This window comes from Danio aesculapii, chromosome 13, assembly GCF_903798145.1.
Source record: "Danio aesculapii chromosome 13, fDanAes4.1, whole genome shotgun sequence".
Taxonomy (NCBI): Eukaryota; Metazoa; Chordata; class Actinopteri; order Cypriniformes; family Danionidae; genus Danio; species Danio aesculapii.
In genome coordinates this window covers 22,014,007-22,038,270 of record NC_079447.1, presented here as the reverse complement: position 1 = coordinate 22,038,270, position 24,264 = coordinate 22,014,007, and the positions used below count along the sequence as shown (strand labels likewise).

General features: G+C 35.2%; 3 protein-coding genes across 5 annotated transcripts; 1 reads left to right on the top strand and 2 right to left on the bottom strand.

The window, feature by feature from the left end:
- Positions 1-1,654: 1,654 nt before the first annotated feature.
- zdhhc16a (zinc finger DHHC-type palmitoyltransferase 16a) lies at positions 1,655-13,641 on the bottom strand. 3 transcript variants are annotated; one of them, XM_056470922.1, is made up of 11 exons: positions 13,495-13,641; positions 11,796-12,032; positions 8,930-9,124; positions 8,743-8,831; positions 8,594-8,622; positions 5,543-5,676; positions 5,159-5,272; positions 2,667-2,743; positions 2,453-2,576; positions 2,289-2,359; positions 1,655-2,203 (listed from the first exon to the last, which is right to left on the bottom strand). In XM_056470922.1, exons 2-11 carry the CDS (start codon positions 12,021-12,023, stop codon positions 2,101-2,103), a joined length of 1,164 nt encoding a protein of 387 aa, XP_056326897.1. In that variant the 5' UTR covers positions 12,024-12,032; positions 13,495-13,641; the 3' UTR covers positions 1,655-2,100. The 3 variants fall into 3 exon arrangements, with proteins under 3 accessions (XP_056326897.1, XP_056326898.1, XP_056326899.1); XM_056470923.1 differs by having other exon boundaries at positions 5,168-5,272; XM_056470924.1 differs by lacking the exon at positions 5,159-5,272.
- A 625-nt stretch (positions 13,642-14,266) lies between these two features.
- mettl18 (methyltransferase 18, RPL3 N3-histidine) lies at positions 14,267-15,553 on the top strand. The gene is made up of 2 exons (XM_056470892.1): positions 14,267-14,424; positions 14,629-15,553. The coding sequence occupies exons 1-2, from the start codon at positions 14,323-14,325 to the stop codon at positions 15,496-15,498; spliced, it is 972 nt and encodes a 323-aa protein (XP_056326867.1). The 5' UTR covers positions 14,267-14,322; the 3' UTR covers positions 15,499-15,553.
- Positions 15,554-17,185: 1,632 nt separating this feature from the next.
- pgam1a (phosphoglycerate mutase 1a) lies at positions 17,186-21,712 on the bottom strand. Its single transcript, XM_056471393.1, has 4 exons — positions 21,461-21,712; positions 20,278-20,552; positions 18,407-18,587; positions 17,186-17,696 (listed from the first exon to the last, which is right to left on the bottom strand). The coding sequence occupies exons 1-4, from the start codon at positions 21,597-21,599 to the stop codon at positions 17,527-17,529; spliced, it is 765 nt and encodes a 254-aa protein (XP_056327368.1). The 5' UTR covers positions 21,600-21,712; the 3' UTR covers positions 17,186-17,526.
- Between the last annotated feature and the right edge of the window lie 2,552 nt (positions 21,713-24,264).

The window sequence follows — 24,264 nt, the reverse complement described above, 5'->3', positions numbered from 1 at the left end:
ATGGAACATGAGACTGACAGGCGGATTGGTGCAGTGGCAGCAGTAATGCGGTCGATGTACCGGTCCGTTGTGGTAAAGGAGCTGAACCGAAAGGCAAAGCTTTCGATTAACCGGTCAATCTACGTTCCTACTGTCACCTATGGTCATGAGCTTTGGGTCATGATGACCGAAAGGACAAGATCTCGGATACAAGCACCTGAAATGAGTTTCCTTTGAAGAATGGCAGGGCGCACCCTTATGTATAGGGTGAGGAGCTGTGACACCCGGGAGGAGCTTGGAGTAGAGCTGCTGCTCCTCCACATCGAGAGAAGTCAGCTGAGGTGGTTCGGGCATCTGTTTCGGATGCCTCCTGGACGCCTAGCCACCGGGAGGAGGCCTCGAGGAAGACCCTGGGCACGCTGGAGGAACTATATCTCTCGGCTGGCCTGGGAACGCCTCGGGATAACCCTGGAGAGAGACGTCTGGGGTTCTTTTCTAAGATTTCTGCCCCTGCGACCCGGCCCCGGAAATGTGGTAGAAAATAAATAAATAAATAAATGAATGAATGAATGAACATTCAGTTTCAAACACAATATGAGGAAAAATAGGAAACGTAAGTGTAGATAGTTACTATGTGCACATCAGATGTTTAACCTACTCTGAAGAAAGGCAAAATTTCCTGAAGGGGCATTTACCACATCTTGACAGAGTGGACAGCAATTTCAAGGACACGTGCAAAATGATTAATATTATGAAAAGAAAAGTTATCAAAGTGACTGATTTTATCAAATAACTTGTTAAATACAACAAGAATGTTTAAAAATCTTTTTTCATTTGATCCAATTTACCTACTTTTTAGACTCACTGAAGCTGGCTGAGCAGTGTGTGGGACATGGCAAAATCACATCTACTCAATAAAAGAAAATGGCAAAAATTGACAAACATATTTCAAAACAATTCTACCTGCATGTGTGTAAAGGTTTACCCATTACATTAAATCATTAGAATTTCATTATTTCGCATTATGTTCATAAAGGACTGATTCTGATCTTGTTCAACGGCACTTTATAGTGATAATGACCCATTCATTATTTTTCTTTATTTACTTTCTGTATAGCCATTTTGGATTAATGCGCTTTCTAAAAAACAATCAATAGTCTATAATGTTTACAAATAATTCTCTTTTTTTGCATTTTGGTTGATCTGCCGTGTCTTTTTTAGTAATTTTAAGCTGACATTAAGGTCATATTTTACAGATATGGTCAACTTTTATAATAATTAAATTAAACAAAACAAAAATAAAATAATAATAATTAATATTAATAATAAAATAATATGAATAAAAAATAAAAAAAATATTTAATGGATCTATTTAATATTAATAAGTTTAGTTAAAATTTTTAAAAATAGATTAAACATTAATGTAAGTTAAATAATATATATTTTGCAGAGCACAAAACATCTACAGTTACTGTTAAATGTGTTACATATTAAATCACCACTTATTGGAATATCCTGACAAGACCTGAAATTAATTATAAAATGATTATACACTGCCATCTAAAGGCAGTAATATTTAATGCAAAGCAATGCAAAATAAATACAGTGCATATAAAAATAGCTAAATACAAGGCAACTAAATTGCAAAAAAACTGTAAAACATTTGAACAAGAAGTGCTGTGAAAAACATTTATTTCAAATGTAATAAAATCCTAGGGAAGTTTTCAGACATGGTTGACTTTGGAAATGGATTTCAGTGCATTTAAATAGCGATATTGTACATGTCATAAATAAAGAGTTAAAAATACTATTTACATAATCATAAAGCCCTACATGGTTACAAACCCTGCTTTAAACACAGTATCTTCCACTGATAGCACAGACAACTGCCATGGATTTCATTACAAAAACTTGATAGAAAGCATCCAAAAAATGCAGGGTATTTTTGGAGGACAGCCCTTTCATTTGGCCAAGAAAGAGCAAAAGTCATTGAGTGAGATCACTGGCTAAATAGGGGCTCTGCAGACTCCCGTGTTCTCCGGGCTCTGGTTCTGCATTCAGCCTTGGCACAGCGGGTGAGACTGGGCATCATTAACTCACACTGTCAAGTCTTTTCAAATCTCAAACTGGCATCATGTCTTTTTTAAGAGGGTAAATGTCCCATGTCAGTCCATCACCATAAGGAGCATGTCCAGAGGGTAAGAGAACTCGTGTCAGCCAATGACTGTGGAGAAAAGCATAACTGAAATGAAACCACAGCTTACAGATTGCAGAATTACATATAGAGGATGCAAAATAAGTCATTTCACCTTCGCTTTTCTACACCAAAGAACACCTTCCAGTTGTTTAGTTTGCCATAACTGAAAGGATTCCGGTAGACCTTTAAGCAATTGTAATTGTAGGTTAAAATAAACAGCATAACAGGCCAAACAGTCAAAATGACAATTTTGAATGACTCTCAATGAGTCCTCACCCTTCCACGTTTGGCCAAACGTTTGGCCTCTTTGCTGTTTATATGGCGCTCAATGCTGGTTTCTCCACGGGTGATAAGTAGAGCGTGCCACAGAGTGAGAGCTCCAAGAGCGACTGACACCGTGCTGACGGAAAACACAGCAAACATGACAACATGCAAGTCTAGAGAAATAATAAAAAGACTTATGAAAAAACAGCCTTTGGAAATGGAATACCTTGTAAGGACCCACATGTAGATAACACTCTTGTAAAACATTCTGTCCTTGTAGGTGTACGGAGGTTGCGAAACCTCCTGTAGCCAGGACAGAGTGAGAAGACAAAAAATTCAATGTTATTTCAAACATGCAGCATAATACATACAATTTTTTTTTTTTTTTTTGACAAAGAATACACTAGAATGATTAGTTATTAAATGTCATTCAGGTTACACATTTTACGTAATGTATTAGGACTACTTTGTATTACACTCAATGACCACTTTATTAGGTACACCTGTCCAACTGCTCGTTAACACAAATTTCTAATCAGCCAATCACATGAAGCAACTCAATGCATTTAGGCATGTAGACATGGTAAAGATGATCTGCTGCAGTTCAAACAGAGCATCAGAATGGGGAAGAAAGGTGATTTAAGTAACTTTAAACCTAGCATGGTTGTTGGCTGGTCTGAGTATACAGAAACTGCTGATCTACTGGGATTTTCACACACAACCATCTCTAGGGTTTACAAAAAATGGTCCGAAAAAGAGAAAATATCCAGGGAGCGGCAGTTCTGTTGGAGCAAATGCATTGTTGATGCCAGAGGTCAGAAGAGAATGGGCAGACTGCTTCCAGCGGATAGAAAGGCAACAGTAACTCAAATAACCACTTGTTACAACAGAGCTATGCAGAGGAGCATCTCTGAATGCACAACGCGTCCAACCTTGAAGCAGATAGGATACAGCAACAGAAGACCACACCGGGTGCCACTCCTGGCAGCTAAGAATAGGAAACTGAGGCTAAAATTCGCACAGGCTCAACAAAAGTGCCCAAGAGGAGATTGGAAAAACGTTGCCTGGTCTGATGAGCCTCAACTTCTGCTCCAATTGAGCATCTTTTCAATGCCACAGCTAAGTATTGTTGCTGACCATGTCCATCCCTTTATAATCACAGTGTACCCATCTTCAGATGGCTACTTCCAGCAGGAAAACACGTCATGTCACAAAAAAGCGAGAATCATCTCAGACTGGTTTCTTGCACATGACAAGTTCATTGTACTCAAATGGCCTCCACGGTCACCAGAATTTAATCCAATAGAGCACCTTTAGGATGTGGTGGAACGGGAGATTCACATCATGGATGTCACTGTGTGATGCTATCATGTCAATATGGACCAAAATCTCTGAGGAATATTTTCAGTACCTTGCTGAAATTATGCTGAAAGATTAAGGCAGTTCTGAGGGCAAAAGTGGGTCCAATCTGGTACTAGTAAGGTGTACCTAATAATGTGAGTGTATGTTAATTGTGTATTTTCCGGTAAAAGGGGTGGCTCACAAAATAAATGTTGGGAATTACACACTTAAATATGAAGAATTATTTCAATCTTTTGAACCAAACCTCCAAAAGGTCAAAAGTGTGAAAAACAAACCATCAAAAATTAATTCTAGTCCAGCAAATTAAAGTTCTTATTTTAGAACATTTTTGGAATGTGACAATGTAATTCAGATTGCCTGTAATTAATTACTACCTGGAACTGTGTATATCATAAAAATATTTGTGTATATGTTAGAATTTTTAAAACACCTTTGATATATATCCAATTGAAGTCAGAATTATTAGCCCCCCTGTTTATTTTTTCCCCAATTTCCGTTTAATGGAGAGAAGATTTTCTCAACACATTTCTAAACATAATAGTTTTAATAACTCATTTCTAATAACTGATTTATTTTATCGTTGCCATGATGACAGTAAATAATATTTTACTAGATATTTTTCAAGACATTTCTATACAACTTAAAGTGACATTTAATGGCTAACTAGGTTAATTATTGGTGTTTAACGATGGTTTGTTCTGTAGACTCGAAGAAAAAAAAATGCTTAAAGGGGCTAATAATTTTGACCTTAAAATGGATTTTAAAAAAATTAAAAACTGCTTTTATTATAGCAGAAATAAAAGACTTTCTCCAGAGGAAAAAATATTAGCAGACATACTGTGAAAATTTCCTTGCTCTGTTAAGCATCATTTAGGAAATATTTAAAAAAGAAAAAAAATTCAAAGAGGGGGCCAATAAGAGAGAGAGATTTTAAATAAAACAAAGAAATGAAATGAAGAAATTACAAAAAAAGTTTAAAAATAAAATAAATATTAATATTAATAAATAAATTATAAATAAACAATTAATAAATATTATACAAGAATAAAAAATAAGACTGTAATTGCACACTTTCTTGATTCATTGCTCCAAATGGAAATTCTACTGTACAAGTTCTTACCAATCACAGCTTAAAGAGTCTAAAGTTCACTAGTAAATCCACCCTCATCCAATTGTGACAAAAGCAGTGTCAGTAAGTAATACTAATTTAACTGTGTGCTGTTAGAAGCGGGATAAGGAAGGTCAGAAATAATTTGTTGCTGTTTTATAGAATCTTGATTGTTTTAAGAGTATCACATAATGACTTGTGATTAAGAAAAGCAGATCCAAAGCCAAGACAGAAGTAGAAACAATGACCTGAGCCACCTGTACTGCTTTCCCAGCCACACCTGCTGACGGGACAATGCCGATGAGCAACCCAATCCCCGTCACTGGAACACCCTGTTTCTCTGCTTCCAAGTGCCTCAATTGCTATGGAACAGCAGAGAGACAGCTGGCAGTTAAGACAAACCCACATCCCATGATTTAAATAAAAGAAGAGACACAACTATTCAGAAAGATAAGAGTTAAACACCATTTCCATATAAGTAGAGATTTAAAATAATGCCTGCTGAGGTGTTTTACAAGCTTTAAGCTAAAGAAAGTGAAAGATTCAAAGTTCTATGACAATAAAAAATATGAGCAAAATGGAAAAGCACAAAATCAAAGCGTTAAATGCATTGAAAAAGAACAAAGCCTTACATCTATAGTATTGTATGCATCGATAAAGAGATGCCGACCGCTGACGCTACAGTACATGCAACCCAAAGTCAAAAAGAGACAAAAGGAGAAGAAGTAACGATGATTGAAATGACCAACACAGTTGTTAAGCCAAGCTGAAAAGATGTAATTAAGGACAAAAACTACAGAGTAAAAACAATCAATAGTGTCAGTTGTTAAAAGAATATCTCATTCAATTAAAATTATACTGCCAGTTACTCACATTTTTTCCATTCTTAAATCACCTCTACTTTGTGTTTACTACTATATATATATATATATATATATATATATATATATATATATATATATATATATATATATATATATATATATATATATATATACACATTTATTAGGCGTGTAACGGATCATGGTTGATCCGTGATTCGTACAAATCACAACCCACAGTTCGGAACACACATGACCTGCAGATTAATATATTTCTTTTACTTGTAGATTAATCCTAAATTTGTAACGATTGCAGAATGATCACTTCTAACGTCATTCAAATCACATGTATGAAAGCATTTAGGCTTTCCTCTAAAATATAATAATGACAGAAGAAGTTGTGATCGGCTGTTCGGTATGTGGTGGGTTTCTTAGCTGTCACGACTTGTTTAGCCTGCATATCCTGGACCAGGCCGTATCCTGAGCAGCTACTGTGGTGGTCATGGAAGAGTGGAGAACATGAGACTGATTCCTGTGACGCTCCAGAGACAGACGAGTCTTCGCTGAGGCCAGCTTCCAGCCTCCGCCACTGAGACTGCAGCTCTGCACAAGTTGTTTGGCCAGCGGAGAAATTAAAATGGTCGTGCCCAACTGAGCCTGGTTTCTCTCAAGGTTTTTTTTCTTCACTTTCGCCATTTAGTGAAGTTTTTTTTCCCTCTCCGCTGTCGCCACTAGCTTGCATGGTTCGGGATCTATAGAGCTGCGCATCGTTGGATTTGCTCTTCAGTATTTGGACTCTCAGTAGTGATTATTAAACCACACTGAACTGAGGTAAACTGAACTGAACTTAAACACTGAAAACTGAACTACACTGTTCCTATTTACAATGACCTTTTATGTGAAGCTGCTTTGACACAATCTACATTGTATAAGCGCTATACAAATAAAGGTGAATTGAATTGAATTGAATTAATGCATTCAGTGTAAGCTTCATGATTGATCATTAAAAAATTGGGTTCTCAACAACCACGCACCATAAAATATAAAATGATGATGATTTGCATGTTTATTAATCTTTATAAACATGCTGCATTCAAATCTGTGTTTGAAAAACGCAAAAATCAAGAAAGAGATTGAGTCTTTAGTCTTTTGAGGTAGTTATGAAGTTACAAACAGTCAAATAACACAGAAGTACTAGAATAACAGTTTATAGTTTAGATAAAACCACTGATGTTTATGCTGAAGATTAAAATCACAGCATATGCTCAAAAATGAAAGTTGTAGGCAGCAATTACATTCTTTAACCAAAAGGTGGCTACAACCAACCATCAAAAATATATCACTAAATAAGGTCCAATCCCAATTCTATTTTTGTACCCCTACCCCTTCGCCTTGGCCCTTGTAACAGAGTGTGAAAGGGAAGGGCTTCAAAATTTACCCTTAAGAAATGGGACACCACTACAACACCTGCAAACGTAATCATATGTCATCAATTTCTTGGTTCATATGAGGTCGACGATCACGACTGCTGTAGTTTTTCCAGTTGTGTTATTTTTGGTATTTATCTTCAGGAAATCACTGAAGGCAACGATATCATGTTATCATAGTGATATAATGTGGCGATAAGCTAGTAACTGCACTGTGTATTTACACAGTGGCCATATTCATCGATGTAAACACACAAAAACATCATTACCATTATAGCAGACACTGTAAAAAGGTCATTCCCAAGCACTAGACTTCACTAATAGAGTATTCGAGTGTCATCGAGTGACAATGTTGTGGGACTGCTATACAGGAGTTATTATTATGGATTATAGATAGCGAAATTTAGCAGTTTTTATTTTAGCGTTTTTTTTTAAAATCATGACAGTAAAACACGAACGCTGTAATGAATATATTAAAACATATGCTTGTTTGTTGTAAAAATTTGTAATAATGACAAAAAAACTAATTTGAGGATCTCCTGACTTCCGGTGCAGCCATGCTGCCATTGTAGCTGGTGTATTCTGGGAAATTTTCTTAGTTTCAAGTGTGGTCCTGAAAAATCTCCGTTCAAAGGGGTATCTAGCCCTTCCCCTTAACCCTACACCTACACGCTAAAGAGAATTGGGACACCACTACCCCTTCACGTGAACGCGCAAAACGAGGGGTAGGGGGAAGGGCTAGGAGTAAAATTGGGACTGGGCCTAATTCTTCAAAAAAGATCCATCTAGCAATGAAACATGAATAACTGAATCATTTATTGAAAATGAGACTAGAAATAAATATGGGTTGTACAAATTATCATTTTAGATTTCTACATTTAGCGATAACAGCAACAGTAGTAGTAGCAGTGAATTTTTCACAGAACTGAATATTTTACAAATGATTATTATTCAGCTGCATTATTTCTACATTTTATTTTTAATAAAATGACAGGCTCTATGTTCTGTTTGTTAAAACCGAAGTTTCTTGCAGTACTGTTTTTGTAATAAATGGAAAACAAGTTACATTTGTCTCCTCCTCTTTTTGGCTGATCCGAAAAATGGTCCAATTCATGACTAAAAAACAATAACGTGATCCGAACCGTAGGACACCACTAATATTTATACTTCCCAGCTGTTGAGCTATACTCTGAAAACTGTGCTGGTACTGCTTTTCCATGTCATTATAATAAATAATGCAAAAGCCTAATTAAACAATCATAAAAGCAGTCCATACAACTTGCATATGCAGGTTTTGGAACAACACAAGTATGAATAAATGATGACTGAATAAACACCACATTGGGTGACCCATCTAACTATTTAACTGTGTATATTACATAGCAAGTTAAGACCAAGCTTGTTCTCAAGTCGTATGGTGATTTACAAAGGATACGGCAATGATGATCCATTTTTAGTATACATCTGGAGAGAGAGAAAAAACAGAGGGATGTTAGTATATGATAGAACAAAAATGCAGAGAGACAAATCACAAAGTAACAAATTCAATTTAATAAGTCACACAAAAGACAGTGTTTCACTTACGTTTTACATATGCCACAGTGATGACTTCGTGCTGGTTTAGGAATGATGCACTTTTTACAGACTGACACAAACGGGACGTCAGTTTTCGTCTAAAAAATATTGTGGAGAAAGCAGAAAATTCATGAACAACACAACACACACACACATCAGTTTTGCTGGTTTGGTATGCATAAGAGATTAACTGAACCTTTGAAGGGTATCCAGGGGGAGTTTGTGTGGCCTTGTAGTAATGGAAGACTATCATGACCAAATTCCAGTGCCCGTAACAGATGTGCCATATCATCCATCCAGGAGAGTATGTGTGCAGGACCAACGGCAGAAGACAGTAGTAAGCGATGAAAACCACAGAACTGGTAAGAGCTACTACTAAAAACACAAAAACCTGAAGAGAAAAGAAAAAAGTGGTGTCACAGACATGATAATAAACCAAACACCAGAATTTATTGGCTTTTTAAAACTGATTTTAAACCCTCAAGATACTGGTTAAACTGTGAAATAGGATAATAAACCAAACCAGTAGTTTAGGTGAAGGTCATGAATTTTATAATGGCTGTTTTATTATCCACATTGTTTCCTGGTAAAATAAAATGATGTACAAAATAAAATCTGTACAAGATACAGTACGTTACATACCAGTATAGTAGCCTACTGGTAATTATAATAATGCTGGGCTGATAAATATTAAATGTATCAAATCAATGTTCAATGAAAATTATTTGATGATGTAGCAATAAAATTACTGTGTCCATCGAAGAAACTTTTACCCAGCTAAGCGTGTTTTTTTTCTGTTGTTGTCAATGGAAGCAGGGTGCGAATTACAGGGGGGTTTGAGGGGGGTCCCCCCCTAAGGATGCTTGATCCCCCCTAAATAATTTCAAAACAAGATGTAAGGGGGGGGTCAGCCCTTTGAATCTGAAAAGCTCACTCTGATCTATATTTTAAATAATAATGTTAATATTTAAAATAACGGATATCAATTTCACCACCCCTATAATGGTTCATACCATTGTCAACCAGTCTATGCGAGAAAAAAGTCATTTAACAATCTGAAACCAGCGGATTTAGAGCACCATAAGAGTTCACAAGACTGATTTCTCATAAAATAGTTTTTTGTTTCTACATAAAGCCTAAAAGTAAAGTCAAATTAGATGCGTAGTTTGGATAGTTTGACCTAAAGTAAGCTGAAAATAGCTAATCAGGTCAGAATACACTAAATAGCCTATCCCACAAAACACTGAAAACCTAAACATATTTTTATTACTAAATTAAATGTAATTTAAATACATACATTTGATTAACTGAAGCATGTTTTACACAAACTAACATTACCAAAATAGTTTCCTCGATCGACAATGTATAATTCGCACACTGAATGAAAGTGTCCTGTTTTTTAAACAGCATTAGCATAGGTAGGTACTTAGGTAAAGTCTTAGCACCCAGCATTTCTTTACATTTCTCCCACAGTTGCAGCTGAACGTTTTTAGAAGAGCACTGGCATTTTTAGCTGTGCAAAAACACTTTGGTGGACATGCCCCCTTAATGCATTGTTTCCGTACTTTGATTACTTAAAACATGGACATAATGTCCCTATTATGCTTTTTTAAATAATCATTTTATACAGGGTGCAATGTAGCAGTTTGTGAATGTAAAAGATGTGCAAAGTTTTAAAATCAGCAATCCTAGTTCCACTTACAAAACTGATCTTTGTACATTTGCTAAAGTAATGTAAAATAATTTGGATAATGCCAGTCTATAGTCTTCATTGCCTGCCTGCAAACTACAACTACTTTGAACTGCCCTAAAACATTTCATTCGGTTTTAAACCAAGTTCTTCCTCCGACAGATCATCAGACTTGGGTTTGAATTAGGGCTGCACAATATATCGTTTCAGCATTGATATCGCAAAGTGATCATTCGCAATAGCCACATCGCAGGATACATGCAATGTTGAGTCTGGATTATAAATTATCATTTTGCAAGTGTTTTGCGGCTTGTGACTGTGTGCAGAATAAAACAAAAATATTGCAATGCTAGATTTTTTACAATATTATGCAGTCCTAGTTTGAACTGATACAGTAAAATCATTAGCAAAAACTGCTGTTCAATCAGTCAGGATGGAGGAATCATCCAGATTTGAAATTCAGACATAGTAATAAACATTTAGTCTTCATCAAGATTTATTTTTGGCACTTTTTTCTTTACTATGACAGGATAGTAGGGCTGCACAACATATTGTTTCAGCATTGATATCTGAAAGTCACATCACAGAATCTGAAATCTGAAGTTATGATTACAATAAACCACAAACATACAGTTCAGAGCATGTGGTTTGTGGAGGCATTGCAAAGTTTAACTCTAATCTAGTAATGTGAAAGTCTTTTATTAGAATGTGTTTTTAGGGCTGCGACTGTAAGATTTCATGTGAATTTAAATCATTTGGGCACTAGAAACTATAAAGATTATAACAAAGATAAAATGTGTTTCATTATTTAATACAGTAAAGACAATGCAGTGTTTCTTTTTTTACATTTGATTATAGAACTTCTATACTTTGATACACAGTTAAACTTCAACTGAAACTTAAACTGAAAACCGTAAAGTGTGGTCTATGTCATTTTTTATGTTTTATTTTTTGTCGTTTTCATCTGTGCTTTATTTTATTATCTATATTTTATGCAGATGCACACCCCCACAAATTATTCCAATCCATGTAAAAGTATATCATGCAGCCCTACAGGACAGTATATAAGACCAATAACAGCAGCCTGGGCCATCTGACCAATCAGTGCAGAGAAGGCTTATGAGAATTATGAATTAGGCTTATGAAAAAGATTTAAATAGAAGGAAATGTTTTAGAGTCCTAAAGAAATGATATGATGTGAAATGTATATTATGAGAAAATAAATGTGTTTATTTGATATTGGATTAATGTAACGCTATAATATGAAATAAGGAACTTCTGAAACAGCATAAAAACGGTGCTATAAAACTGCTATTATATCTGCAAAGAAAATCCATCATTAATGATACTGTGTGAGTAAAAAATGATTTACCATTCCAAACCAGCGTGTGACAACCTCCACCATCCAAAACACGGGTTCAAGAACAGAGTCCGTCACCACATCAGAGTTAGTGAGCGAGTTAAAATAAAGGGACTTGAAGATGAGTCTGATATAGCTGACATGTCTCCTCAGTCTTCTAGGCACTCGACTGCGACTGTGTCTGCAACACCCGCGCATGCATCTCAGCAGCAGGTGCAGGACAGAAGAGCAGGGATGCATGGTCAGCCCCTGCAAAGACCAGATGAGATCTTTTCATAACTTGTTATAAATTCCTGAAAATCGGCACAAGCAGGTTCCTACAGCCTGCAATTTTCTCATGGACAATTCCCCAGGAGTTGAACTTGTAATCCAATTAGGTTAACAAAGTATCCACCTAAGCAGTTGCTGTGGACTGATCCAAACCAATAATCCAAGCATGGTTTAGTTTCCTGATACCCGTGGATTATCTGACATATCACAAAGATTTAAAAGATGGATTAGCTTTATTGTCTATAGTTTCTATAAGGCAGAATGCTTTACGTTATTGCTTGGTTAACAATGCAGATGTCCTGCTCATTATAAGTTCACTTAGGTCTACAAGAAAAAGGCATAGTTAGGCCAGTGACTAATACGCCTTTCCTTGGACTGGTGATAATCAGAGCTTTAATCTTACTAGAAGGTTTCAAACCATCCCATTAAGAGTCACAGATTGGGAACTTGAGATTATAAACATCTCAGTTCCATTCAAAGATGTAGTCAGGACCAGGGACGATTAAAAGTAATGCTAAAATGTATTTTTAAAATGAAGTTTAAATCATCGAATTTGTGAATGATGGGGGTGTTTACCTAGATAGAATAGAACAATGTTAATAAATGCTTTACTGCATGCCTAGACACTGTACAACTCACAAAGATCTACAATTCACAAAGGCCAACAACAGATCTGGATAGTCTACATTCCGTTCAAAAGAGTAAATGGAGAGGAAACACCACCCAAGTGATGTAACAATGTTAATGAGGGAAATACATACACAAGTAAAAAGAGATGTGACCGTTAAAGTGGGCAATAGACAGTGTGGGATTATTGGACAAATAGCCAACATCATACACCTCCCCCACCTCCCCCAATGACATGAACAGACTATAATCTCAGTGACAGACTATGTGCATGTGCCTTTAAAATGACAGTTTCAACAAAAAGACATATACTACATACATGATGATACATCTGTAGTTATCAGATGTTGTGTCAAATTTGGGGGGAAATATACAATATCTATCTATCTATCTATCTATCTATCTATCTATCTATCTATCTATCTATCTATCTATCTATCTATCTATCAATGATGATTAGAAATATCACATTATTTATTGGAATCAATGGTTCAATGAAGAACCATTATCGTTCAAGGAACCTTTAAATTCCACAATGGTTCTTTACAGAGGAAATATGTTCTTCAAATTTTTTACAATGTTTTTTTAAGAACAGATCATTAAAATGGTTTTGTAGAACGACAACAACAAGAAGAAAACGTTTATTTTATGACATTTAACACATTTCAGAATCTTTGATGTTGAAAATTAAAGGAATAATGTTTAAATCTTCGACCTGACAGAATCAAAATGCAAGAGCTAACGTTAAACATCACAGAGCTTTGCGTTTCAGAGATGTAAAAGCTATGTATGTACGTTATATAGGTGATCTTACCTTCCCTCGATCTTGTCCTAAAACTGGGATAAACTCAACTCATGATACCGCTGTTTATTTCGGGAGACAGATGGAGAAAATTAATGGAAGCAGTTGTTTTTACCCCCTTTGATTTCATCTGCTGTCTGTCTGTCTGACGCGCAGCGATGTGAGTGAGCTGTCACGCTGGGAATTCTGGGAATTGGAGTTTACGATGCGAAAAGCGGGAATAACTTTAAATATTTTTCATAATGTATATTTTATATTATTGATAATCAAAAAATATAATATAGAATGTGACACGTAATTAATTAATGGTAGATAAGTTATTATTTTCTCAATCTTAGAAAAGAATCATGGGAATTGTAGTTTGATTAATGAACAATTCACAGTGGCGAATCGAATCTTTTGAATAGTTCTTTTGAATCAAACAAACGGCTCACAAAACAGGTCTCAGTTCTTTAAAACTTTCCGTTTAAGTAAACTGAAGCTATTGTAATGTTCAAATAACTACCAATAATAGGTACATTGCCGTTTATTACCTGTTTTCTGAATGTGCCTAAAGTTATTAAATGTTTTCAAGATGAATGGAGTCATGACTTAAATTATTGTATTATAAAGACAATTTATGTGTCTTATAAATAACTTAAACAGGCTATTAATTAAACAAATATACAATACTAAAATATATTTACATCTGCCTCTTAAAATGTTTGTGAAATGCAGTTCAAATACCTCGGATCGATTCCATTGTAAAGATTCGATTCAAAAGAACCATTCGCTGAAGATTCGAACAACGATAGTAGCTTCTCACACGTGCTCATTCACCACGAGAGCAGAAACAGAAACATGGCATTCAGCTTTAACTTCGATATTCCATTAGTGACTGAAGAAACAGATGATAAAGAAAATAAAGGTGACAAAGCAAAAGATGTGGATCTGAAGTGCTCGGTGAGATCATTTATCATTAGCTTAGCCATCTCTGCTAATGCTGCAAAGACAACTATGCTTCAAAAGTATTTTGACCATTAGGGTCAATGACTAAACGAGACAATTTAACAATTATTTACATGAAAGAATGAATAAGCAATAGGTGGGCAATAACACACGTCAAACGGTCATATGCCTATTGACATTATATTTTTCTTTTTCTAGAAGTCCAGTACAACTGTCCTAAAGATGAAGGATGCTGTCGAACACAAACCTTGCTTGAATCCTCTCTCCAAAATGGAAAATTGGGTACCTGAAACCATCACTATAGGTTCCCTGCCTCCTCTACTCTGTCTTAATGAATCAGTGTTTGAGAAGACGTCCTGTGAAAGAGAGGACAGCGAGGAGATTCTGGCCAAAACATTGACACAAAACTCTGACCTCATCTCTGGAGTCTACGAAGGTGGACTGAAAATATGGGAATGTACTTACGATCTCCTTCAGTACATTGATAATGAAGGAGAGGTTTTTGCTGGGAAAAGGGTATTAGACTTGGGCTGTGGAGCAGGTTTACTTGGCATACTTGCGTTAAAGAGAGGAGCCATCAGAGTCGACTTCCAAGATTACAACAGCACTGTGATAGAGCAGTTAACAATACCAAATGTGTTCCTCAACTGTGAAGATGATGATGATAATGACGATGATGAGAAAAACAGCAGCCCACCGCCTAAGAGGAAATCTTTAAATTCGTCACAGGAATTACTAGATCATTGTGGTTTCTTCTCGGGTGACTGGAACTCTTTTCTTGCACTTATGCAAAAGAAAACCTCAGTGCCAAAGTATGACATTATCTTCACCTCAGAAACAATATACAACACAGACTATTACGCTTCTCTTCATAGTGTGTTTAGTGATCTGCTTGACAGGAATGGAAATGTTTATTTAGCAACAAAGTCTCATTATTTTGGGGTAGGAGGTGGCCTTCATATGTTCGAGAACTTTGTGGAGCAGAAGAATGTATTTCAGATCAAGTATTTGAAGGATGTGGAGGAAGGCCTGAAGAGACATGTTGTATCGCTGTCATTCAAAAAGTGACATAAGTGTCAATGTGTCCACTATTATGGTGTGAATAAATAAGATTGGACACCCATCCTTTTAGGCCAAATGCATTGTCTATGGGAACCCAAGTTGTGATTAGCTATCAAGAAAAATTGATAGAGCAAGAAACTGGAATTATTTGGGTGTGTAACATTCTAAAAATGTTACTTTAGTAAACAAATAGTAAATCTGCAATAAATAATATGTTTTACACGTTAGTTCTTACGTAAACCAACATCAAATAAACAAGGATTGACTTTAGGCATGGGCCTGTATAAGATTCTGACAGTATGATATTCTTGGATGGGGCTGGGCGATTAATCAAAGTAATCGAAATCGACATTCAGAACCTATAATTGATCAATTTTTCCAGGTCAATTTTTTCCAATTACTTTCCCTAATGCGTGTGTAGTCACGTGACACCGCTCAGTGAAGGCCAATTTATACTTCTTCGTCGAAAGCATGGGTATGATCTGGTGCAGTCGCATACCCTCAAACATCTCGAAAAATTTAACCACATGTCTCACATTTGCACTACATTGACAATGATTGGAATCGATGCCTTGAGATAGCATTTTCTATTATAATAAAATGATTCTTTACATTAAAATATTTGTTTACAAAATATTAAAGAAATGCACTGTTTAAAATATTATTTACAGGATATACAAGAATTATTTCATTTAAAAGAGATCTTATTTTATACTTTGGAAACACTGAAAATAATTTAGTTTCCAAAAGTTATTTGCACTTTTTTTATAATAACAAAGTTATTTTGTTTTAGGCAATGTGTGTTTTAATTTCAGTTGTTTAGCATTGATGTTCAATAAATAATCATAGATAGTAGATAATGTGCGTTTACTTCAATTATTTTAAAATCAAGTGATGAACCCTTCATTCAAAAAATCTCACATGTAATATGTGAGCATATTTACTATACAAAACCTGTCAGTGAACTGTGAGGGCAACAAAAGTAAAATAAAAAAAATAATCGTTCATTAATTGTAAAAGAATTAAAATTTTCAATTAATCTAGATTTTGATTTAAGGCCAAATCGCCCAGCCCTACCCTTGGATAAAAATATCCCGGTTTCACGGTATTGTGATTACTGCTCTAAAATATATTATTTTTTAAATGTCTGGGTAAAAAAAACTAAAACCTTTTCCCCCTTTGAAGATGATATATTTTATTTTGAGAAACATTTGAAGTATTTTGGCGCAGTAAACATGTCAGGCATAATAATTTAAATGAATCATTGACTTCTGCTGTCTTAACTAGTTTCAAAAACACTGATTTCTTTACAATTTAAAACGGCATCTTTGGATATCTTTTCTGCTGGAGATACTGTTGTCCTAAAAAAAAAAAAAAAAAAAAATTATATATATATATATATATATATATATATATATATATATATATATATATATATATATATATATATATATATATATATATATATATATATATATATATATATATATATATATATATATATATATAAAAATCTTACATATACCATAGGAATGGTACAGCAGACAATTTTGCCGGTTTTAAAACCTTGACCATTCCAAACCGTGGTATACCTTGAAAACGGTTACCGTCCCCATGCCTAATTGTACATTAGCTTGTGTACTGCATCTACAATATATCAAACATGCACAAAGCAACAAAGATCAAATAGTGGTTTCGTTTAAGTCTTGACAATGGTTTAATGTGAAAATCAATGTGCTTGAGAGAACACAACCAAACATTTTCTTCAAAATAAAGTGGAGACGACGTAAATTATGGAATGAATCACAGAGACAAATCCAAACAAAAATGTGGTCCTTGTAAACTGTTTAACTAATAAATATTTCACAACATTCCTAAGAGTTACAAGCTGGATACATACTTTATAGGTGCTATATTTATTTTAACTTGTATATCCTTCTCCTATAGAGCACCGTCTTGATGTTAAATATAGGAGTCTTGTTTAAAGTAAATCAGTGCTGATGTATAATTTAAAAAGTTGATCATGTAAATACTCTATTTCTTGGCTTTGCCCTGAGCTGCCACAGCCTCCATGGCTTTGCGAACGGTATCCTCATCTCCGAGGAACTGCATGGGCTTGATGGGCTTCAGGTTTTTGTCCAGCTCATAAAGAATAGGGATCCCTGTTGGCAGATTCAGCTCCATGATGGCCTCCTCAGACATTCCTGTGAGTGTGAGGAAACAAACTTTAAGACTTACCAAAGGCAAGATAGCACAACACTCTTTTAGGCATAACTCTAAAACCAGAAAAGTTATGCATTTCCGTTTTATTTTTGGGAGCCCAAAACAATGTAATGTACTGAAATGTGTACTTATATAGCACATTTATTGTGTATAGCCATACACTCAAAGCGCTTCACAATCATAAGGGGGGGTTTTCTCCACACCACCACCAGTGTGCAGCATCCACTTGGATGATGCGACAGCAGCCACAGGACAACGGTGCCAGTGTGCTCACCACACACCAGCTATTGGTAGAGTAAAGAGACAGTGATAAAGCCTATTTGGTGGTTAGGATTGATTGGGAGGCCACGATGGGTAAGGGCCAATGGAGGGAATGCAAACTACAAAGGTTGAATTCACAGTCTGTGAATGTGAGTATCATCTCCAAAACATTTCAATGTGATTGAGAAATTGACAGCTTCTAATGCATTTTATGCAAAAACATTTATGCAAAAACACAATTTTATAATAAAATCTCCTTAAGGTTTAAAAATTGTACCAGAATGCAGGTGAAACTTTTCACAATTATTTTACTACAACAGTTTATATGGTGAACAACCTACAAAGACTAATTTCTTGCTCTTTAAAAACTAGATTTTGCCTTATTAACTTATAGATTTCAGGATGGTGGTTGAAAAGATACTGCAATTACCTTCCAAGTGCTTCACAATGCCTCTCAAACTGTTCCCATGAGCGGCAATCAACACCCGCTTTCCCTCCTTGATTTGAGGCACAATTTCATCATTCCAGAAGGGCAAAGCACGTGCAATAGTGTCCTTCAAACTCTCACAAGAAGGCAGCTGGTCCTCAGTCAGATCACCATAACGTCGGTCCTGTAGAAAGATTTGACATAAAATTGGTGCATTAAAGGGACAGTTCTCCAAAAAATGATAATTTCCTCACCCCTAAATGGTTGTAAAATGTTTTGAATTTCTTTAAGCTGATTTACTTATTTATTGACACATCAGCAACTTTTAGCTATTTCATGGCAAAATGGATATACATAAAAATATTACATGATAAAACAAATTTGTATTACAATAAAAAGTTACTTAAATAAATAAATAGAAATAATAAATAAAAAAAACTCACAAAAATATAAAAATTTAAATATGATTCTTCAGTTAAGTTTTTGATGATTTAAGATTCTTCCTGGTGGTACCTTTTTAAAAATGTCCATCAAAGTAATCTTATCAAAAATTTGTCTAATGGTATTCAAACTTCTACATTCTAACAAAATATGTTTCATGGTAAGAGCTTCTTTAAGTTGAAAAGAAGAAGATATTCTGAAAAATGTTGGAATCCAGTAGCCATTGACATCCATAGTAGAACAGAAAATACTATTGAAGTCAATGGCTGCTGCTGTACAACATTCAAAATATCTTCTTTTGTGTTCAACAGAACAAATGTATCCAAACACGATTTAAATGAGTGAAGGGAATGAGATAATTTTTGTGTGTGTGAAACACCCCTTTAATAAATGTATTCCATGAACACACGAGTATGTAATAGTGCTAAAAAATATTGTTTGTGTGAGCAGCTCAGAGAAAACCCAAAGTGCTTAAACAGGATCAACTATTGTAAGGGGTTTCCTATACAAATAATGTTTGACCTTTGTTTTCGGTGTCTTTGCACTTATTAACTACAGTACTAGCACAAAGGTTTCAACATGTATCATCAACATGCTGCAACAAACCGCAACATTTAACAGTAAAAACTTGCATGTTAAGATTATTTATGAACTCTGTGATCGTTATTGTACTGAATAACAAAAATTATCAAAATTGAAACGCATGCCATCATTGGGCAGTATCAACCAATCAGAAAGCAAAAGAAACACACCCTCTATATCAGAGATGCCCAAACTAGGGTCTGCAGGCCAAGGTTGGGCTATGGTAACCTTTGAATTTGCCATCCCATCTGAGAATAGTTTAGAGATTGTGATTTCAAATTTGATCTAACCTTTTATTTGTTTTATTGTTAAGCCACAAATAAGCTATCTGAAATTAAATGTTCAGATTTAAATGGTGTAAATGAATCAGATTTAGTTTAAAATGTACGTACGATGCATAGAGGACAATGTAGAGACTTTGGTGAGCGAATCAAGTCAAATGCAGATTCTGCTTGACTAGTGTATTGAGCATTGAACTCTGTCTTATAAATGGGATTATTTTTGTTTTTATTGCAACAATCAAAAAAGTTATAGTACATTAGGTAAGACTATTCAAAAGTAATGTTTTCCATTTATTTTTTAATATTATGAGATGAATTAGGAAATTACCCATGATTACAACTTTATTGTAAAATAGTTTGGTATATTTACAGTATCTTCAGCCCACGGCTATCAATGATATTTGGTTTTTGGCCCTTCAAACACAAAAGTTTGGGCACCCCTGCTCTATATAATATATGCTATATCAGAAACAATTGGGGGTGACAAATCATGATGATAAATGTATATAAAAATATGCATTTGAATGTATTGAATGGATAATATAAAGAATTAAATGTTTAAGACCTCACCTTGCTGATGATGCTGTAAAAGTCATGATCTTCATCCATACTGGGTGGTGGAATGTCATAAGAGCGCCTCCAAATTTTAACCTGGGCTTCACCATGCTTGGCTGCAGTCTCTGCCTTGTTTAACCCTGTGAGACCACCGTAATGGCGTTCATTCAGGCGCCAGGTCCTGTGCACAGGCAGCCACATCTGATCAATACTGTCCAGAACAATCCACAGTGTCCGGATGGCCCTCTTCAGCACAGAGGTGTAACAAATGTCAAACTCAAACCCTGCATCTGCAAAACACATTTTATACATTTTAGACCCATTATGCCATGTGAGAGGAAAAAACATTGTGCTGCGAACATTTATTTTTCATTATGAAGATATTATTTTAAAAAGTGTTTGTAGATCAAAAGTTTGGTTTGTGAATCAGATAAAAAAAAAAGTTAAAATAAAGTGTCTAAATATGTAAGAATGTTCCAACATCATTCACATATAGCTGTGTAAATATTAAACATACAATTGCCCAACATGTAAAATATGTAAATATTATATTCTAAATAATTAAAAACTTGCAGATTAAATTAGTTACTTGATATTTTGTGCTGTATGGCGATCCTTTAAAAAATAAAATAATTGAATAAATCATCGAATGATTCTTGCTTAACTATGCCTTAAACTAAAGGTTTTTAGCATACTAAATTATTATGTACACAATTTAAACGTGTATTTATTTATATATATATATATAATGTATTTACAATTATAGGACAATATTTGTATTAAATTTTAGAATATTAACTGAAAATTCGTTATAAATGTATTCTAGGGATCCTGATTGACAAATTCAGCACGTGAATAAAATCACGTCCTGTGCTGCACGTTCGCACCACGTTTGCCCCGCCCCTAACCCGTCAGTATCGAACACACTGCATGGTCATTGGTTCAGAGCGTACGCTCGTCACGCCAGAGGCGGGGCTGTGCCGGTGATGCAGACTTCTGATGAAAGTCCTTTTAATTTTCCGGTTTGTTTTTTTCTTATTTAAAACGTACAATTCTTAAAGAAAACATCAATATGACAACGCCGTCAAACTGACACAACATCAGCAAATTACACGTTTAAAAACTACTCTACAACTCTAGCACGGCAGATTTGCAACTCTCATTCACAATGTTGAAAAAAAAAGATATTAATTCAGACCTTTTAAAGCTTGACCTCCTCTCTTCGCCTCCTGAGACCCTGTCTCGCTCAGGTCCGCGTCAAACCAGCCACAGAATCGATTCTCTTGGTTCCAGCAGCTCTCGCCATGGCGAATAAGAACCAGCTTGTATGCAGCCATTTGGGAAATGAACACAGACAAATACTAACGGTAGTAGCTCAAGTAAGCACGGCGAGCGAACAGGTTGTTCGACTCTGTCAAGACTACTGTCAAAAAGACCCTCCTCTCATCCGAGTCCCTAATGAAGACGTTTCCGACCTCCCCATCTCCGCGCTCAGCCAATCAGCGCCCCGGGACGATGCGCAACCACGTGAAACTGCAAACACGAAATGGAAAAAACCGTGACCTTCCTGTAAAACCTCTGCCTACTATCTATTGAACTTCTTTCAGCATTTTGTTGGTTTAAATAAAAGAAGCAGAGTACAAAATATTTCATCACAGTGTCATCGACACCACCAGAGATGTGCAGAATAAACAAATTATTGAACTAAAACGATTGTGACTTCCTATCTGTAACATGAAAGCCAATCAAAAGTGACTTATGTTGGTGTGGGCGGGGTTTAGAGCGGAAGCCGATTTGGCGCATGAAGTGAGCATGTTTGCTGGATGCTTAAGATAATAACTGTTAATTTCTTGTAGTGACTTTAAGAGTAGTATCATTAAATGTTTTTTAAAGGTGTATTTTAAGAGGAGTCAGAGACCGTCTTTACATTTGCTATTTATTTAACTGTATAAAAAATTATAAGATTTTTGGATTGAATTAGTATGACAGACATGTCAAAGTCAAAATTCACAGAGCTAGAACAATACATATATATAAGAAAACAGCCAGGGGAAAGGCCACAAAGCTGTTAAGACTTTTGCTGCTGAAAATGTAACAGTTGTATGACATATGTATGTTGTAAGGTGGAAAAGATGTAATTCAAACAGTATGGTTTTAGGATGGATTATTAAGCTTTTATCATGGACATACATGGTCCTAAATCACACAAACAATGAAAATACATAATAAAATACATAATTCCACAAAATACGTCACATATTTACATAAAGATTATTACGCCATTGGCTTTACATATAAATCTAGCAGTCAGTTTTGTCAGTGTTGTGATACTGTTCACAGAGTCAGACAATTATGAGCAATTATATTTTCATTGCTCTGTATTTGTGTGTTGCAAATATAATACATTTAATACATAAATAATAATTAATATTAAATAATTTATAACATTTTAAAATATAATTTCATATGATATCCCCTAAACTACTGCCTTCTGTATTCAATGTTTATTTTTAAGACTAGACACACTTTTTGTTATGAAGCACTTTTTTTTTCACTTTGAAAAGTCAGTTTCAATAAAGGTTTATATCTACATACCTAAAAATGAATGTCTATAAAAAAACCATTGACCATTTACATGGTTAATAATTAGGGACAAAATCAGTCTTGTCACAGCAGAGCCTGCAATACACTGAAGGAAGATCTTGCCTTGCATACTTTAGTCTACATACTGGAGATTTTTGTTGCCCGTTTCTCGAACTCTGAGTATACACATATGAGCAGCAGGGTAAAAGAATAATCTAAATCAGAACTGTTTGCTTTAATCAAATCATAATAAAATGTTGTTGATTTAATAGTGTTTTAAAGTCAGTATGGAAGTTAAGATTGTTATTTATTCCCACATCTGATTGAAATGGTCCTGAAATGAGAAAAAAAGTAGAGTGGTGCATGATTTCATCCTTTGATAACTGATTGGATCATTGGAAAATGGGCCTTGCTACTAAAATAAAAATCCATGTTTTATGTTTTTTTATAATAAAGTGCACAGACAGATTGCTTATAAGCACTACTATATACATATAAAAATGAGAATCTTGAGTAAATTTTGATTTCATGCCAACTTGAAAGTTTTTCCTCTGTTTAATCTTTTCTTGTTTTAAAGGGATAGTTTACCCAAAAAAGAAAATTTACTTACCATGAATTGCTTCCAAACCTGTAACTCTTGACTTCCATAAAACAAATACTATGGGAGTCAATGGTAACAGCATTCAAGCTTCCTTCAAAATATCTTCTTTGAAACATAAAAAAAAAAAAATGAATAGATGAAACAGATGAAGGTGTCACAGGGGCCCAGTGGGTAGCATGATCGCCTCACAGCAAGAAGGTCACTGGTTCGATCCTCGGCTGGGTCAGTTGGCATTTCTGTGTGGAGTTTGCATGTTCTCCCTGTGTTTGCGTAGGTTTCCTCTGGGTGCTTCGGTTTTCCCCACAAGTCCGAAGACATGCGGTATAGGTGAATTGGGTAAGCTAAATTGTCCGTAGTGAATGTGTGTGAATGAGTGTGTATGGATGTTTCCCAGTGATGGGTTTCAGCGGGAAGGGCGTCCGCTGCATAAAACATATTCAATTCAATTCAATTCAATTCACCTTTATTTGTATAGCGCTTATACAATGTAGATTGTGTCAAAGCAGCTTCACATAAAAGGTCACAGTAAATAGGAACAGTGTAGTTCAGTTTGTAGTGTTTAAGTTCAGTTCAGTTGAGCTCAGTTCAGTGTGGTTTAATAATCACTACTGAGAGTCCAAATATTGAAGGGCAAATCCAACGATGCGCAGCTCTACAGATCCCGAACCATGCAAGCCAGTGGCGACAGCGGAGAGGGAAAAAAAACTTCACTAATGGCGGAAGTGAAGAAAAAAAAACATATATAAAACCATATATATAAACCATATATTTTTATATGCTATAAGTTGGCGGTTCATTCCGCTGTGGCGACCCCAGAT